The sequence below is a fragment of the Pseudonaja textilis genome, chromosome 10 (assembly GCF_049901715.1).
Source record: "Pseudonaja textilis isolate UNSWEBS1 chromosome 10, rPseTex1.2, whole genome shotgun sequence".
In the NCBI taxonomy this organism is placed as follows: domain Eukaryota; kingdom Metazoa; phylum Chordata; class Lepidosauria; order Squamata; family Elapidae; genus Pseudonaja; species Pseudonaja textilis.
The window spans coordinates 17,392,774-17,408,201 of record NC_141999.1 but is presented as its reverse complement, the minus strand read 5'-3'; the positions used below and the strand labels follow the sequence as shown (position 1 = coordinate 17,408,201).

Below are 15,428 nucleotides of genomic sequence, written 5' to 3'. Positions count from 1 at the left end.
AGTTGCTAATTGGGTCACCATGAGACTCTGTCTGATATTATAATCTTTTAGCAGTGGTTGTAAACCCAAAAAAAGGGCATTAAGCAACTCTATTGTTTTGCAATGGACGTTTTTTGCTATCCTGTTTGCTATAACTTTGTCTTCTACATCTTTCCACAGTACTAATTCCCAAGAGAATTGATGCTGTTTTGAATGGTAAGTGATTCTCCAAATTATAGTTGCTCCATCATGGATATAATCTGAATTACAGATATCTGAATCATCAGACTTTGGGCTAGATTTTTCCTCCTTAAGTGTTCTTCTAACAAAAGATGGTGGAGTGGGTAGCAGGAGATACCCAGGAGAATACATTTGGTGTTTGACATATTTATATGCAATCAATTATTAAGTCTGGTAGTCAAGAATAGAATCTCCATATAAAATGGTAGCATATAATAAGCAGATTGCTAACATCTTAATGGCCTGTAGACTTCCCATAAGCATCTGTCTGTCTACTGTAAGAACTGCAGGAACCTTTTATCATAAGCTTTATCTTCAACAAGGCCAATTGTTTTGTGAATGTCAGTGGGAACTCCGCATCTGGTACCCCACTGGCATATTCAGAACCCAAAATGTGCAAAGCTATTGCTTTTAGCAAGCAAGCATTATAAATTAATACACACGCTATAAATCCTTTGATATTGTTCATATATTTATGCAAACCCATTTTCTTAAGTACTTCTGGATGTATTTGTGTGAAGTATCTCCACACACACATGCAATATTTAAAGGAGAGGAAGGGATTATGTTGTATCTGGGATGGAAGTAACGCAGATAGTTCAAAATGAACAACTGTGTTATTATTTCCCAGTTCCATGTCCATTGCTGAGGAATATGCATTCATCCACAATGTGATTTCATTGGACACCAGCTTAATCTTTCTAAACATGGTGGCAGAAAACTCAGGCAAATACAACATTCCCCAGAATCCTCTTTTTTCTTGTATTACAGGGACAGTATTCACATAAAACCCTTAGCCTGCTGCTTGGTGCAAACCTAGTTTCTTTTCATTTTATTTTTCATTTTATTTATTTTATTTTGTCAAGCAATTATAAGATAACAGGTATAAGTATAAACATAGTTATGAATACGTGAAATGGATACATATAAGAAAACAAAGAAACAATAGAACAGGGGCGGTAGGCACGTTGATGCGCTTATGCACGGCCCCTACATTCATCCACACAACATCAGACTGTGTGGGAGCCAGACATAATTGTGTTACATTAAATCCTCTTTCTTTCCCATAGATTGCTTCCTGTTCCAAGGACAGAGCAGCTATGATCCCTCCCTTGCCACTCGACCTCTTCAGATGTCACTTACTAAGAAGGAACCTCAACAGAGCATGACAGAATATTTACTTCCTCCCCGCTACTCAGAACGTGTCTACTACCCTCTTCCACCGCCACTTATTGACTCATCCTGATGCTGTGACCAAAATCCCTTGCTATCAACTTTACTATCAAGAGTTATGTGGTTTTGTGCAGAGAACATTGTGGACAGACATAGGAATATTTATAGCAAGAGGAGGCTAGGTGTTCTTTTTGCCACTTATTGGCATTTCTACAGTAAGGTGAATAATAGCCAGAATCAGACCCAATGCCTCTATTCGCCAATATTCTCTCTCCTCTTCTTTGGTTCTCTCTCTCTGTCTCTCCCTCTGCCCCTCTCTCTGTCTCTCTCTCTGTTTGTCTGTCTCTGTCTCTCTCTCTCTCTCTGTGTCTCCCTGTCTTTCTTTTTATCTCTCTCTCTCTGTCTCTCCCTCTCTCTCTGTTTGTCTCTCTCTCTCTCTCTCTCTGTCTCCCTGTCTCTCTTTTTATATCTCTCTCTCTCTCTCTCTCTCTCTCTCTCCCTCTGTCTCCCTGTCTCTCTTTTTATCTCTCTCTCTCTGTCTCTCTCTCACTCTCTTTATTTCTCTCCCTCTGTCTCTTTCTCTCTCTATTGGAAAGCATCAATGCCATCAGCTCAATCTTGTCAAAGTCCTCTCGTCTCACTATGTAAGTGGAATGCCTTTTAAAGGTGTTTTCAGTGTCCGATATGTACTTAAATGCACTGGGAGGTGTCACCTGGCATACACAATGTGTATAGGATGCTCATCTCTGGATTAGGGCACTTTACACTTCCCATTTACACTTATAGAGAGTCTATAAGGAACACCAAAAGTGATCAGAGCCCAAACTTCAGCAGACCAATCACAGAACGTGAAGAACAGCAGCCAGTGACTATCCTGCCTCCTCTGGACTATAAAAAATGGTAGGGTATCAAAAATCCCTGCCCACCCTATGTCATACAAATGGAAATAAAACAATTAATGTGCTTGATCCATTGATCACGATTTGCAAAAAATCTGAGCAGGTACGATGAGAAAAACCTTTCAGTTCCAAAGCACCATTCCTATGTAACATTTAAAAGTCATGAATTGTGAAGGTGAAATTACAGTATGCTAGCAGCCATATTGATTTCTTCCCAAAAGTTGTCACAAAGGTTTATGTGGGAACAGAGGGAAGAACACAAAAATCAAAACAATGCATGTGTACAAAAATGTTCCAAAAATTAAACCACTTCACACAGCTTAAATTTCATTTCATCAGTTGTTTCCAAAGTAGCAATTCTGAATTCTTATTAAAAAAAAAAACTCCTTCGCTATCAGGTATTCATTATTGAGCTGTGTGATGTCAAAATTCTGGTCCAGAGGAAATACTTTATTTCAATTTTTAGACCTTATAAACTAGATAGAAAGCACAATTTATCTCTTTATCATGTCTTAATTAAAAAAAAGTCATAATCAGCAGCCTTACATGATTCACACACACACACACACACATGTATGTATGTATGTATGTATGTATGTATGTATGCATATTATTTGGATTTTTACAATGCTTTCTTGGGGCATTGTAGATAAAGCATCTTTTAAGAGCAAAGCAGCAGTGAGCCATGGTCACTCGTGGAGGTTGATGGACTGGATCGACCTTTTGAATTATTGCTCGCTAGAAAAGAGAAAGAAAAATAAATTAGATTGTTATAGACTCCATAGCCACAGTTGCTTTCTTACTATAAGTGATGTTCAAGAGGGTTAATATTGAGTGGTACGGTGGCCTAGAGGTGGAGCTCTCGTCTCACAATCAGGAGGCTGTGAGTTCGATTCCTAGGTGGAGGCAGATATTTCTCTCTCTGGGCACACTGAGAATATATCTGCTGAACAAAACTCCGCATTGGTGTCAGGAAGGGCATCTGGCCAGTAAACACTCAGTTCCATTCAGTTGCCCAGACCCCACCTTTCAAGAGATTATGGGGTCATTAAAAAAAGAGTGGGTTAATATTGGTAAGAACCCAGTTAAAGCATCTAAGCAGCCAAAGAAGTTTAAAAACACCTCAGGCTATGTGGTGTTTATAATTAGAAGTTCTTACAACGAGACAAAAGCGACTGGGAATCCACTTTCTTTGGGACAATGGTGCTGAGGCCATTACATCCTAAATTTTTAAAAAGAAAGCACCCACAAATTTATTTTGCAGATCTAAGAGCAACATTACTGAGAAACCAGGAAATAAGATCAAGCCTGGTATAGTATTTAATGGAGGTTTTGAAAAATATGGAGATTGCTAGACTTACTCATTGAATATTATATCCAGCCATATTGATTTGACCATGGGTGGCTGCTTCCATGCAGTCAAAAGAAAGAAATGCCATACCTCCTATGTACCGACACTTTGAATTTAAGGCAGTTTCAAGCTTATTTAAACATTGTTTGCTCTAGGCCCAGAAACTTATACTTTAATTCATTTGAATCTGTGGTTTCTCATTTCCTATAGCATATTACACGTGCTTCTGGGTTATTGGAGAGCTCATTACAATTAGACTCATTGCTTTACATTTTTAGCATTGTTGTAGGCTCTTTGTGAATTTCTGAGGCGACAGAATGCCTTCTGGCTATTTCTAATTGAAAAGATTGGTCTACCGCTGCAAGCACAAGTAAATTGGATAGGAAAACTGCCTCCCTTTCAGCGTAAGTTTCGAAAGCCTTTGCAAATAAATATCTCTATCATCTCTGTCTCTCTATCAATCATCTCTATTCCTATCTATCTCTATCTCTATCATTTCTATTATTTCTCATCCATATCATTCCTCTATCATCTCTCTCTCTTATCTCTCTCAACTCTACCTCTCTACCAACTCTATCTCTTTCAATTCTCTCTCTCTCATCTCTCTCTCTCTTATATTTTGTCTGTCTGTCTGTCTATCCCCATCCCGATCTCCATCCCTATCTTCTCTCTATTCCATATCTTCTATCTCTATCTCCTATCTCTATTTCCTATCTCTGGCGCTCAGCCTTTTGCAGGAAGAATCTGACAGCTACTGGATGGGGCGAGCGGGGGGGGGGGTGGGAAAGAAAGAAAAAGATTGGCCCAAAGAGAGACAAATAGCTCCCTCTTTTCATGTTTCACTTTGTCTACTTCAACCTCTGTTTTTCGTTCTATCCACCAACAGCATGGATTCTTAAAAGATTGTCCCAATGGGAACACGGTTCTGGACAAGAAATAAACAACAACACTCCAGCTGTGCACTCCTAAATCAGTGAATAAATGACTAAAGCATTAACTTACCAGTCCATGAAGTCTCTGGCCTTCCATGCATTGATCACCACAGACATGTCCCCTACAACTTGACCATTGGGTAGCGTAAGGTCATCAGAGAGGTCACCATTGAAATTTCTGCAGGATCCACACAGCTTGCCTGCCAGGCTGTCTTTGACCTTCACGGCCACTTCTCCTTTGAGGTCAAAGAGCACCTGAAGAGCCGTCCCATGTCTAATGGTGACAACATTTTCAGAGATGCTCACAAACACACTTTTAAAAAGGGAAGCTGGAAGTTTCACCTGTTGTCCATTCACCTGAACAGAAAGTGATCGGGGAATATGTTAAGTTTCTTGAAATGCTACATCTTCGAATGAGGGTCAGAGTTCAAAACTGGGAGAAACGGTCTAATAATTAGAGTGGTTTATAGACAAATTAGCCAGAATTGCCCTTGTGCTTGTTTTAGAGGTATAAGAGATAAGAGTGGGGAAAAAAGGAGTGGAAAGAAAGACATTAATTGTATGAAATTAAAAATGGCTTCCCTGTGTAAATTTTCGTCTGAAAATACAGAAGATTTCATTCATTTTTCTTTGTTAACACTCAACCAACACACTGAATTCCCAGTTGGACCATTTCTGTTAATATTTAGTGGAGAATTTAAAGGAAGGTTTAACTCAGGGATGGGGTGGTTATGATCCCACAGATTCCCTTTCTGTCACCTTCAGAACCCCTCTGAATATGAAGGCTGTTTTGTGACAGGAAATAACACAAAATGATATATTAGTCCTATAATAGGCATAATGCAGTTTTAAAACAAAGTGTGCCATCAAAATTTCCCCCCTCAAAAAAAAAATAATAATAATTGAGGGTAACCCAAGCTAGAACTGTATACAATCAGACCTTCCAGAATTTTCCATCAAATTTACAGGCAGAGATTGAGTGGATTTTCTTCACAACAAGGCAAAGTCTCTAGTGCTTTCTCTAAAGCAAGACTTCACCTGAGCAGCAAAACAAAAAACAGTGGAAAATACTTATTTTTGAAGTAGGATTGTTCTTTTCTTCAAGGAGATATTATGATTGGAAAGTGTCATTTACCAAGTGTGCCACGGAATACTCTTTTAAATGTAGGGTTTTAATGTTTGTACACCACCCGGAGTCACTGTGGTGAGATGCATGGCTGTATAAATAATTTAATCAAATGAAATAAATACTGGTAGTCCTCCACTTATGACCACAATTGGGAGCAGAAAATTTCCATTGTGAAGCAAAGTGGTTGTTAAGCGACTTGTGCCTGATTTCTCTCTATGATCCTTTTTCTGATGTTGGTTGTTAAGTGAATCATGTGGTTGTTAAGCAAATCCGGCTTCCCCCATTGATTTTGCCTGGAGGTAGCTGGCTGTGACGGTCAAGAATGGTGATCATGGGGCCCTGTAACCATCGCCATTACATATCGATTCCAAGTAGCTGAATTTTAATCAAATGACTATGGAGATGTTGCAATGGTTGTAAGCATGCTTAGAGGTTGTAAGTCACTTTTTTCTCAGCGCCATTGCAACTTTGAACTGTTGCTAAACAAGTGGTTGTAAGTTGAGCAATACCTGCAATAGGTTAGTGTGTACACATTGGGATGAAATCCAAATTCAGTTAGGCATTGATTCTCAACCTTGACAACTTAAAGGTATGTGGACTTCAACTCCCAGAATTCCCCAGCCAGCATGGCTGGCTGGGGATTTCTGGGAGTTGAAGTCCACATATCTTAAAGCTGCCATGGTTGAGAAACACTATATTAAGGTGTTTAACTCCACCACAAGTTGCCTTTGTTTACAGCACCAAGAATCACCAACTCAGCCTTTCTTACCCAAACTTCCTTGTCTTGGTTGACAGCAAGAACCGCCTCTTGGAAGAAGAGGTAGATGGCAGAAACGGAGCTCATTTTACCATTGCAGCTCCTGAAATCCACCACCAGCCGAAACCACATCTGGGCTCCTTCGTCGCAGAGAGAGGCCATCACATAGGCACCGTCGTAAAGTATGGTCCCAGAGACTCCATCAAAGGTGGTCAGTTCCGCTTTTAAGCTGAGGTGGCATTCCGCTTCCTGCTTGAAGCAACCATGTCGGCCATTTTGAAGGGCGCAAACCTCCCCTTTGGGGCAGCTGGTTTTATTGCAGGCGAGCTGACCTGACGCATGGCAGGTGCATTTTTCTGAACAATCCCTGGAGAGAATGATTTCTTCAGCCTATGGCAGAGGGTGGCCAAACAAATATAATTCATAAACATCAATGTCCTGGAAAGGATTCTTTTAAAACCTCAGAGATTTTGCCTTACATAGAAAAAGCTCACATTTTAATCTTACTGTCAACTCATAAAATATTTCTATGGCCTTTTAGAGTTGCCAACAGAAAGGGAGGGGGGGAGCAATGCGGCAGCTTGCGAACCGAAACTGCATTCCATAAATGTTTTCAAAGACAGTAACTAGGTGACCAAAATTTCTGCCACACAAAATTCTAATTGGAGAGCATGATTGATGACTCTGGGCTATGGATGTGTCCCATTGGAGAATATGAATTACGATACACCCAGGGGGTGGGGGAAAACCTGGGTCAAGTGTGACAATGAATGATGTGTCTCAGAGTCGGCTACACCCAGGCAGCACCAGACCTTTTAACTCCCAATAAATCCTTTTGAAGTTTTGGAATTTGGCTCGAGACTCATGATTTAAATGGGGTTAAGTGATGGAATCCTGACACTTACACCCTTAAAACGATGGCATGTCCATCCAAATCAGAGTTGACCAACCTTTGCAACTTTAAGACTTGCGGACTTCAACTCCCAGAATTCCCCAGCCAGTCTAACAACCAACCACACAGCTGGCTGGGGAATTTTGGGAACGGAAGTGCACAAGTCTTAAAGTTGCAAAGGTTGGACACGCCTGATCTAAAAGTGCTTTCAGCGCATGCTCTTCTGCATCCTTCCTCCATTTATATTCACTGAGTTACAGAGTTACAGATTAACAGAGTTGGAAGGGGCCTTGTAGGCCATCTAGTCCAACCCCCCCCACCCAAGCAGGAGACCCTACACCATTTCTGACAAACCTCTTCATTCCTCCCCCCTCCAAACCATCACTTGAATGTTATAAAGTTTGTCCTGGTTGCTGTTATACACACTCCTTTTCTCTCCAGAATGTTACAGTCTCTGTGTCAATTTCCAGTTGGGAAAAGAAGCCCATCTAATTATTGGACTTTTGCATATTTAAGGCCTATGGCCCATCCCAATGCACAGGCAAAGGAAGGACGAGGCCACGACAGATTCTCAAACTGTAGGACAATTAGATGGCAAACAGGAAATGCCGGGTAACTTATTTTGCAGCATCTCAGGTCAATGTTTTTATTGAGTGTGTGTGTGTGTGTGCATTGAATCAGAAGAGATTCTGGTCCCTCTTCTCTAGGCATCACTATTTAGGGAATTTATTTAGGGAATTTATATTGCTGCCTATTCGCACATGTCAAATACTTCGCAACTACCAACAACGATTTGCACATGGCGACTCAAGGCAGCTTACAGAACAGAAAACCTAATATAAAACAGTAAAACTAATACAAGAAGGATCATATAATAAATTAATATAATAAAATCATCCCCACCCCATCCCAGTGACAGCACCTTACATGAACCAATTAATGGGCTCCATCCCTCTCTGGGTTCCCCAGGCCTTCTGGCAGAACCAGGTCTTCTTCAGTGCCTTCCGGAAGAGTGATAGAGTGGGGGCCATTTTAATCTCTGTGGGGATGATGTTCCAGAGAGAGAGATCCACCATGGAGAAGGCCCTTCTTCTGGGTCCCACCAGGTGTATCTCCCTAGGGAATGGGTCCCACAACATTTCCTGCCTCCCTATATACACTATAAGTCTGCACATTCATGAAACAGCTAAGAACAATTCTGGTACCAACCTTCATGTAGCGTCCATCATGTACACAGCCACACTTATCCATGGATATGCACTTTTCCCCATCAGAAACATAGCCACCATTGCACTGGCAGCCTTCAAAGCATTTCTCAGTACACTGAATGGGAGAAGATAGACCAGCACAGGTAAAATCACAGGATCTGGTACACAGCTCGTAGTGGCTGTTATGTGGGCAAATTAAGGCTGAGGAAAGAAGGAAAGCACAATTAGAGAACTTTGATAGAAAGTGTCCATGATTTTCATGCTTTGAGGAAAGAGATGGCTTAATTGCATGTGTAATAGGGGCTGAACATCTACATTGCCATGATCTATTATGGGCAAATTGACTAATTTAAATGAGATCCTACGCCTAATTTCAAAACTCTCTGCAGGAGGTCAGACTCTATCTTTAATAAGAGATGCTTTTTCATGTAAGAAGAAAGAAGAGAGCGTCAATAATAATAATAATAATAATAATAATAATAATAATAATAATGATGATGATGATACCCCAGCATAGGTATCTCATTTGCTGTGTACACTGTCATTTTTTGTGAATAATAATAATAATAATAATAATAATAATAATAATAATAATAATGGATGTCCATATTGGAATGTCTTGGAAGAAAATGATAACTCGTCCATGTAATCACCAGAAGTTGAGCTTGAGTCTATGACATCAAAGGCTTGCTACCTCTCCATCTACCACGAGATGCCAGTCGATCATTGAGAAAATATTATCAGGGTGGGCTTCAAAAAATGTAGCCACTGGTTCTCTGCCCGGTTGCTGGGTGGGCGTGGCCATGGTGGGTGTGGCCTAGCCCTAGACTCCAGGTGGCCCGTTTTTCACCCTCCCTGAGTCTCTGCACGTACAATTATACCTGAGATCCAAAATGGGCCGTATGGAGACTCCTGGGAGGGGTGGGGCAGGGCGGGTGGCGCCAGGCAGTCGTTGCAACTACCAGTTTGGCTAATCAGATGTAAAATTAACATCCGGTTTGCCTGAACCAGCGCGAACCGATAGCAGCCCACCCCTGCTTACAAGCGTTAGAAAAAGGTTTACCTCTTTTGTGCTAAATGAACAGGCGATGAGGAGGCTCTTTGGTATATTAAAATAGTGGTTAGCTAAGCTATCTTTATGCTATCAGAGAAAAGTGAAAAGCAAAGATAAATTAGACTGCCATGGGCTGAGCGGGTCGTATCCCAGATAAGATAAATCTGGCAGAGAAGACAGAGTAAGTCACAAATAAGAAAAAGGAGCTCACTGACTTCTACACTTACATGTCATCAAAATCCTTTTAAGGCTAAACTCTTTTAACCTTTTGAAAAGAACTCAAGACCTGGGATAAGGCAAGTTTTGTGAGATGAACATCTTGTGGGCTTCAAGAAAAATGTTAGCTATAGTGCCATTTTTTTTTTTGGTTTAATATTTTGGATTTCATGATATTTTTATTGTAGGTAGACATGGTTGTTATCTCTTGGTTATGACCTGCCCAGAGTTTGACACAAGGTAGATGGCTATTTAAAGGTTCAAATGAATAAATAACAGAAATAAATAAAATTTATAGTTTATAGAGTTGCATCAAGCCATCTTCTATTGAAGCGCCTCTTCAAAATTAGTCTCAGGGCTGCCTGTATAGTTTTCCTCTCCTACCCTATTTAATTTTTCTAAAGATAATCCTTGACTTATGACCATAACTGGGATCAAAATTTCTTTTGCTAAGTGATGGGGTTGTTATGTGAGTCATGTCCAATGTTATGACTTTTTTTGCCATGTTTGTTGAGCAACTGATGCAAGCATTACAGGCAAATCTGGTTTCCTCTATTGGCTTTGCTTGTAGGAAATCTCTACCCCCCATCGCTCCTCCTGAAAATTGCAAGCGGCAATTACATGACCCAAGATTCTGCAACCATTGTAAACACTTGCTGGGTGCCAAGCGCTAGAATTTTGATCATGTGAGCGAGGGGATGATGCTGCCACAGCTGTAAGTGTGAGGACCAATCATAAGTCACTTCCTTCAATGCCGTAGTAACAGTCGTTAAGTAAATGGTCATAAGTTGAGCACCCAAGGGTAGTTTAGGTGAAGGGATGGTTCCATGTTACGGCTGAAATGGGATTCAATCTGAGCTTCCTGAATTTGAGAGCAACACTCTAACTTCTAGAGCAGGGGTGTCAAACTTGGTTTCATTTTGAGGGCCACATCAGGGTTGTGTTTGACCTCTGGGGGCTGGTATGGGCGTGGCCAGGATGGGCATGGCCAGCTCGATGTCACTTGTGTCAGGGGCACCTGTGGTGGCCCAAGCACTCTGCCAGAGAAAAAGGGCTCCCGATCTCTGTCTCAGCTGGGGTGGCTTCTGAGGTGGCATTCAGCAGGTTCTGACCAGTTCTGGAGAACCAGTAGCGAAAATTTTGAGTAGTTCGGAGAACTAGAAAATACCGCCTCTGACTGGTCCCGCCCCCATCTATCCTCTGCCTCCCTAGTCCCAGCTGATTGGCTGGGTCTTTTTCTATTGCCCTGCACAGGCGGAGCTGGAAAGCAGGTTAGTGGGGTGGGGAGGGAAAGGGATTTTGCAGTAACCTTCCCACAGGAGTGGAGAGGGAATGGGGATTTTGCAGTATCCTTCCGCTGCCACGCCACCAAGCCATGCCACCAAGCCACACCCACAGAACCGGTAGTAAAAAAATAAATTGAATCCCACCACTGGATGGCCTCCTGTAACCCTCTGCCAGAGAAAATGGAGCTTCGGGATGGCTGCCCTCCCGAGCTCCGTTTTTGCTGGCAGCGGATTGCAGGAGGCTGTGGTAGCCAAAAACGGAGCTTGGGAGCCCGTTTTCACAGGCAGAAGCACTGCGGGCCGGTCCTCCACTGATTCCAGGACGGCCCTGTGGGCCAGATCTAAGTACCCCGTAGCCCAGATCCGGCCCCTGGGCCTTAAGTTTGACCTCCCCGTTCTAGAGATATTCAGGATAAATGGGGGAACGAGAGATATAAGCAAAGGAGTAACAGGATCCTAAACAGGTCTAGAGCAGTGGTTGAGCATAACAGAAGCAGATCCATTTCTCAACTCACGGCACAAGGCAGCTGTCCTCCAGCTCTTGATGGTGGCTCCAGCCGCTTGACACACAGCTACGTAGGCCTGCAGACTTCGGCAGAGAGCTTCTTGGTCTCCGCGAGCAGCACACATTTCGTACAGGCAGAGATTAAAATAGTCTTCGGGCTCCACCAGGAGATGGCAGGCTTCGAAAGGGCCTGAGAAGGCCTTGATCAGCCTGCAAGGACTCGCCAGCTGAAGCAACGTGACCTCAGCAGCATTGCAGGAGTGGCAGTTCTGCTTGCAGTCATCGGAACAAGGGAGGCCTCCCGCTGACACTTTCCAGGAGGCCCCAAACGTGGTCACGTTGGAAGTGCCGGTTCCATCAGGCAGTTGGAATTCGTCTCGTCTCTCCCCGTTGAAGTTGCCACACAAGCCACACACCTGTCCTTGGTATGTGCTAGGGATAATCACAAGGATGAATTGGGAAGAATCGTAGAGAACTTTGAAACCAAAGTTGGTCTGGACCACAACGTTCTTCCCCTCTTGATGGATTAAAATTGACCTTCTCTTTATCACGAGTGGCAGGGTATAGCCTTCTTCATTCACCTGTGCAGAAAGAGGAAAAAAAATCCATGGGAGATTTAACTGACATGAAGATTTCGCATATATTAGAGTGTCTTTCTTCCACCTTTATTACTTTCATTAGTAACTCAAAGTGGTGAACATATTTAATACACCTCCTGTATTCTAGAGGTGATATTCAGCAGGTTCTGACCAGTTCTGGAGAATCAGTAGGGGAAATTTTGAGTAGTTTGGAGAACTGGCAAATATCACCTCTGACTGGCTCCACCCCCATCTATTCTCTGCCTCCCTAGTCCCAGCTGATTGGCTGGGTCTTTTTCTGTTGCCCTGCACAGGAGAACGGAGCTGGAAAGCAGGTTAGTGGGGTGGGGAAGGAATGGAGAGTTTATAGTATCCTTCCCTTGCCAAGCCAGCCAAGCCATGCCTACAGAACTGGTAGTATTTATTTATTTTTTGAATCCTACCACTGCTATGTTCCCACAACAACCCTGTGGAATGGATTGGATTGGGACACAGATGGGACTGGCCCAAAGTCACCCAGACCAGATTTCATGCCTAAATTGGGACTAGAACTCACTGTCTCCCGGTTTCTAGGAGGACACCTTAACCACTACGCCAAAGTGGCTCTCTTGAATAGATAGACACAACCCACCTTCACATCTTCCCAGGGGGAAGAAAAGCACAACCAAACTAGCTTCCAAGAGCAAATAACGTCTTTTCATTAGTGTCAGCCTCAGAAAAATATCCTGATTTTCCCCCCGCTTCCCTCAAAGTTCTAATTTTGTTCAAGGAAGGAGAATTGGTTTTAGATTTATTTTTTTTTCCCCCAGAGAAAAAGAGCATTTTACTGAAACTGTGGTGGGTGAAGGATTGTATCCCCGCATTTAATTGGCTATGAGATAACCCTGGCATATGTGTGTGACTATTTTGCCCTTCACTGTACAATCCTCTCTCCAGCATCCCAACAATGTTTTAGTCTCAAAGAAAGACATGGCAGGAGTGCTCCTCCCATTTGAAGTTATTTATTTTTTTCCAGCAGTGCAATTTCCTTCACGAAGCAGGGAATCTCACCCTGGAGGAATGTAAAGAACCCGTCTCTCTTATATTGCTGTCCTCAAGTTGCTTTGCAGAATTTAGAAAGGCCGTTTGTACTCAGCTCTGGTTTGCACTCTTTCATACAACTCGAGTAGTTTCTGCACCATTCATTTACAGCCTCGTCAGAGTATCACTCAGCCATCACCGAAGTGATATAGAGCCTGCCTGCTTTACTGTTATTTGGGCACAACTAAGGTTGGATGACTTTAGAAGATGCTATAAATCTCCAGCATGGAAATGACCTTGAAATCTCTGATTCCAAGAAGCACAACGGACTTCCTAGCCAAACAGCAAGTAGGTAGAAAAGAGAAACTGACAGAAGGGGGAGACAGACTCTACTAATCTGCGTGCAAGTCTTGAAATCTGATGAATGGGCTACACGAACAGCTAAAATCAACATCCATTGATGATGAATAGCATGGGAATCCTCTCCTAGTATCAGTATCGTTATGTGGAACTGTGGGAAATTGAAATTGCTAGAACCACAAGGTGCATGCTATCGATGCTAGATAAACACACCTTTAGAAGTCAGGAGGGAGTTCCAAATTTGAGAGAGACTGACTATTTCAGCAACGGATGTTTCTTATGAGGTTGCTCACTCAACCTTCTTGGATTCATTACTAATACTTTACACCAGGGAAAGAACTGACGTCAGAAGCAAAGCATCATCTAAGTGTAAGCAATTAGACCTGCTGGGCATGTGCAACAGCATCCTCCCAGTTTAGCCATAGCACTTAGACTTATATACCGCTTCATAGTGCTTTACAGCCCTCTCTGCGTGATTATTAGCTTATTTCCCCCAACAATCTGGGTCCTCATTTTACCCACCTCAGAAGGATGGAAGGTTGAGTTAACCTTGAGCCGGTCAGGATCGAACTGCTGGCTGTCGGCAGAATGAGCTTGCAATACTGCATTCTAACCACTGCACTAGTTTGGGCTAGTTTGTTTGAAGAAGTAGGAAATGTGGCAGGAAACTACCAAAAGAGTTTGTCCGGACATAAGCAGGAGGAAATGCACCACTGGGCAGAACACAGGACCTACCTCAACTTGCCAAGTTGTTCCTCTCACAAGTCTGATGACGTAACCTCGAAGAGTGATGACAACCGTCTTTGACACGACTTTGCCTCCCCGATTGCTCTCGTTCTCCACCACCACAGAGAAATGGGCCAGTTCAGGATCCTTTCCGCAGACTTCAACCAAAGTGTAAGAACAAGACCCCAGGAAGTTGAAGCTCTCTCCATCCAAAGTGAGGTAGTGGCTTCCACCGGTCACGCTGCATTTGCCATAGCCACGAGGGTGACAAGCTTGCTTCCCATTCTCAATCCTGCATTCCTGCTGAGGCCCGCAGGAGACCTTCCGACATTCTACGGCACCATTTTCTCCACAACGACATTTGTCTTGGCAAGAGGCACTGGGGTAAAATTCACCACCCTTTTTGTAATACCTGCCCTGGTACAGACAACCACATTCTCCGATTGGCACACACTCATCTCCACTCAGGACAAATCCAGTGTTGCAGTAGCAGCCTTCTTTGCAGGACGTCTCACATCCATCGGGGGCTGAGAGGCCATGACAGGTCACAGGGCAGCCATCTCCGCAGAGTTCGTAGTGAGAATTGCGGGGGCAGGAAGGACCTGAAAGAACCAATTGAATATTAAGATAGCGATCACATATGGTTTGTTTAACTATGGTTTGTTTACCAAAAGGTGCTTTTTTCAGGAGGCAGCTGGACTTGGTTTTTAATTTTTTCTTCTCAATCAAGAAGTTTCTTCAGCTCTGACTGGATGGTAGTGGGGAATGGAAGGATTTATGTTCTCTGCAGACAGCTGGTCATTTGCATCCTTTTAGGGGGTCATTGAAACACTTGGAGGTTTATCCTTCCAGTCCCCACTATCCTGTCAGAGCTGAAGAAGCTTCAATTCCAGTTGAACATCAGTAAACATTCCATAAAGAGCTCCTCACCTATGGAACAAACTATTTTGAAAGATGGCGGCCTCCGTCTTGCTGATAGTGGATTCTGCATTGGGCAAGGGGTATTGGAGGGTGGACTGCTAATGTACCTCCCAAACCTTCATTCCTAGTTCCAATAATGCAATGTTAAACTAAGCCACAATTCACGATTTACAAACCATATATGGACCCGCATAAGGCGGGA

At 42.8% G+C, this 15,428-nt stretch overlaps 2 protein-coding genes across 2 annotated transcripts in view; one reads left to right on the top strand and one right to left on the bottom strand.

The window, feature by feature from the left end:
- The window catches only part of LOC113437411 (IgGFc-binding protein-like), a 35,334-nt gene extending 32,266 nt beyond the window's left edge, over nucleotides 1-3,068 (top strand). The window contains exons 16-17 of the mRNA XM_026702384.2: nucleotides 160-195; nucleotides 1,290-3,068. Of these exons, the coding sequence (XP_026558169.2) occupies nucleotides 160-181 (22 nt within the window). The 3' untranslated portion in view covers nucleotides 182-195; nucleotides 1,290-3,068. The remainder of the gene's footprint in view (nucleotides 1-159; nucleotides 196-1,289) is intronic.
- LOC113437409 (IgGFc-binding protein-like) overlaps nucleotides 1,025-15,428 on the bottom strand; it is a 55,151-nt gene continuing 40,747 nt past the window's right edge. Inside the window, exons 17-22 of the mRNA XM_087939425.1 lie at nucleotides 14,315-14,907; nucleotides 11,632-12,202; nucleotides 8,562-8,761; nucleotides 6,473-6,850; nucleotides 4,645-4,931; nucleotides 1,025-3,029 (exon numbers count right to left, since the gene is read on the bottom strand). Of these exons, the coding sequence (XP_087795551.1) occupies nucleotides 3,020-3,029; nucleotides 4,645-4,931; nucleotides 6,473-6,850; nucleotides 8,562-8,761; nucleotides 11,632-12,202; nucleotides 14,315-14,907 (2,039 nt within the window). The 3' untranslated portion in view covers nucleotides 1,025-3,019. The remainder of the gene's footprint in view (nucleotides 3,030-4,644; nucleotides 4,932-6,472; nucleotides 6,851-8,561; nucleotides 8,762-11,631; nucleotides 12,203-14,314; nucleotides 14,908-15,428) is intronic.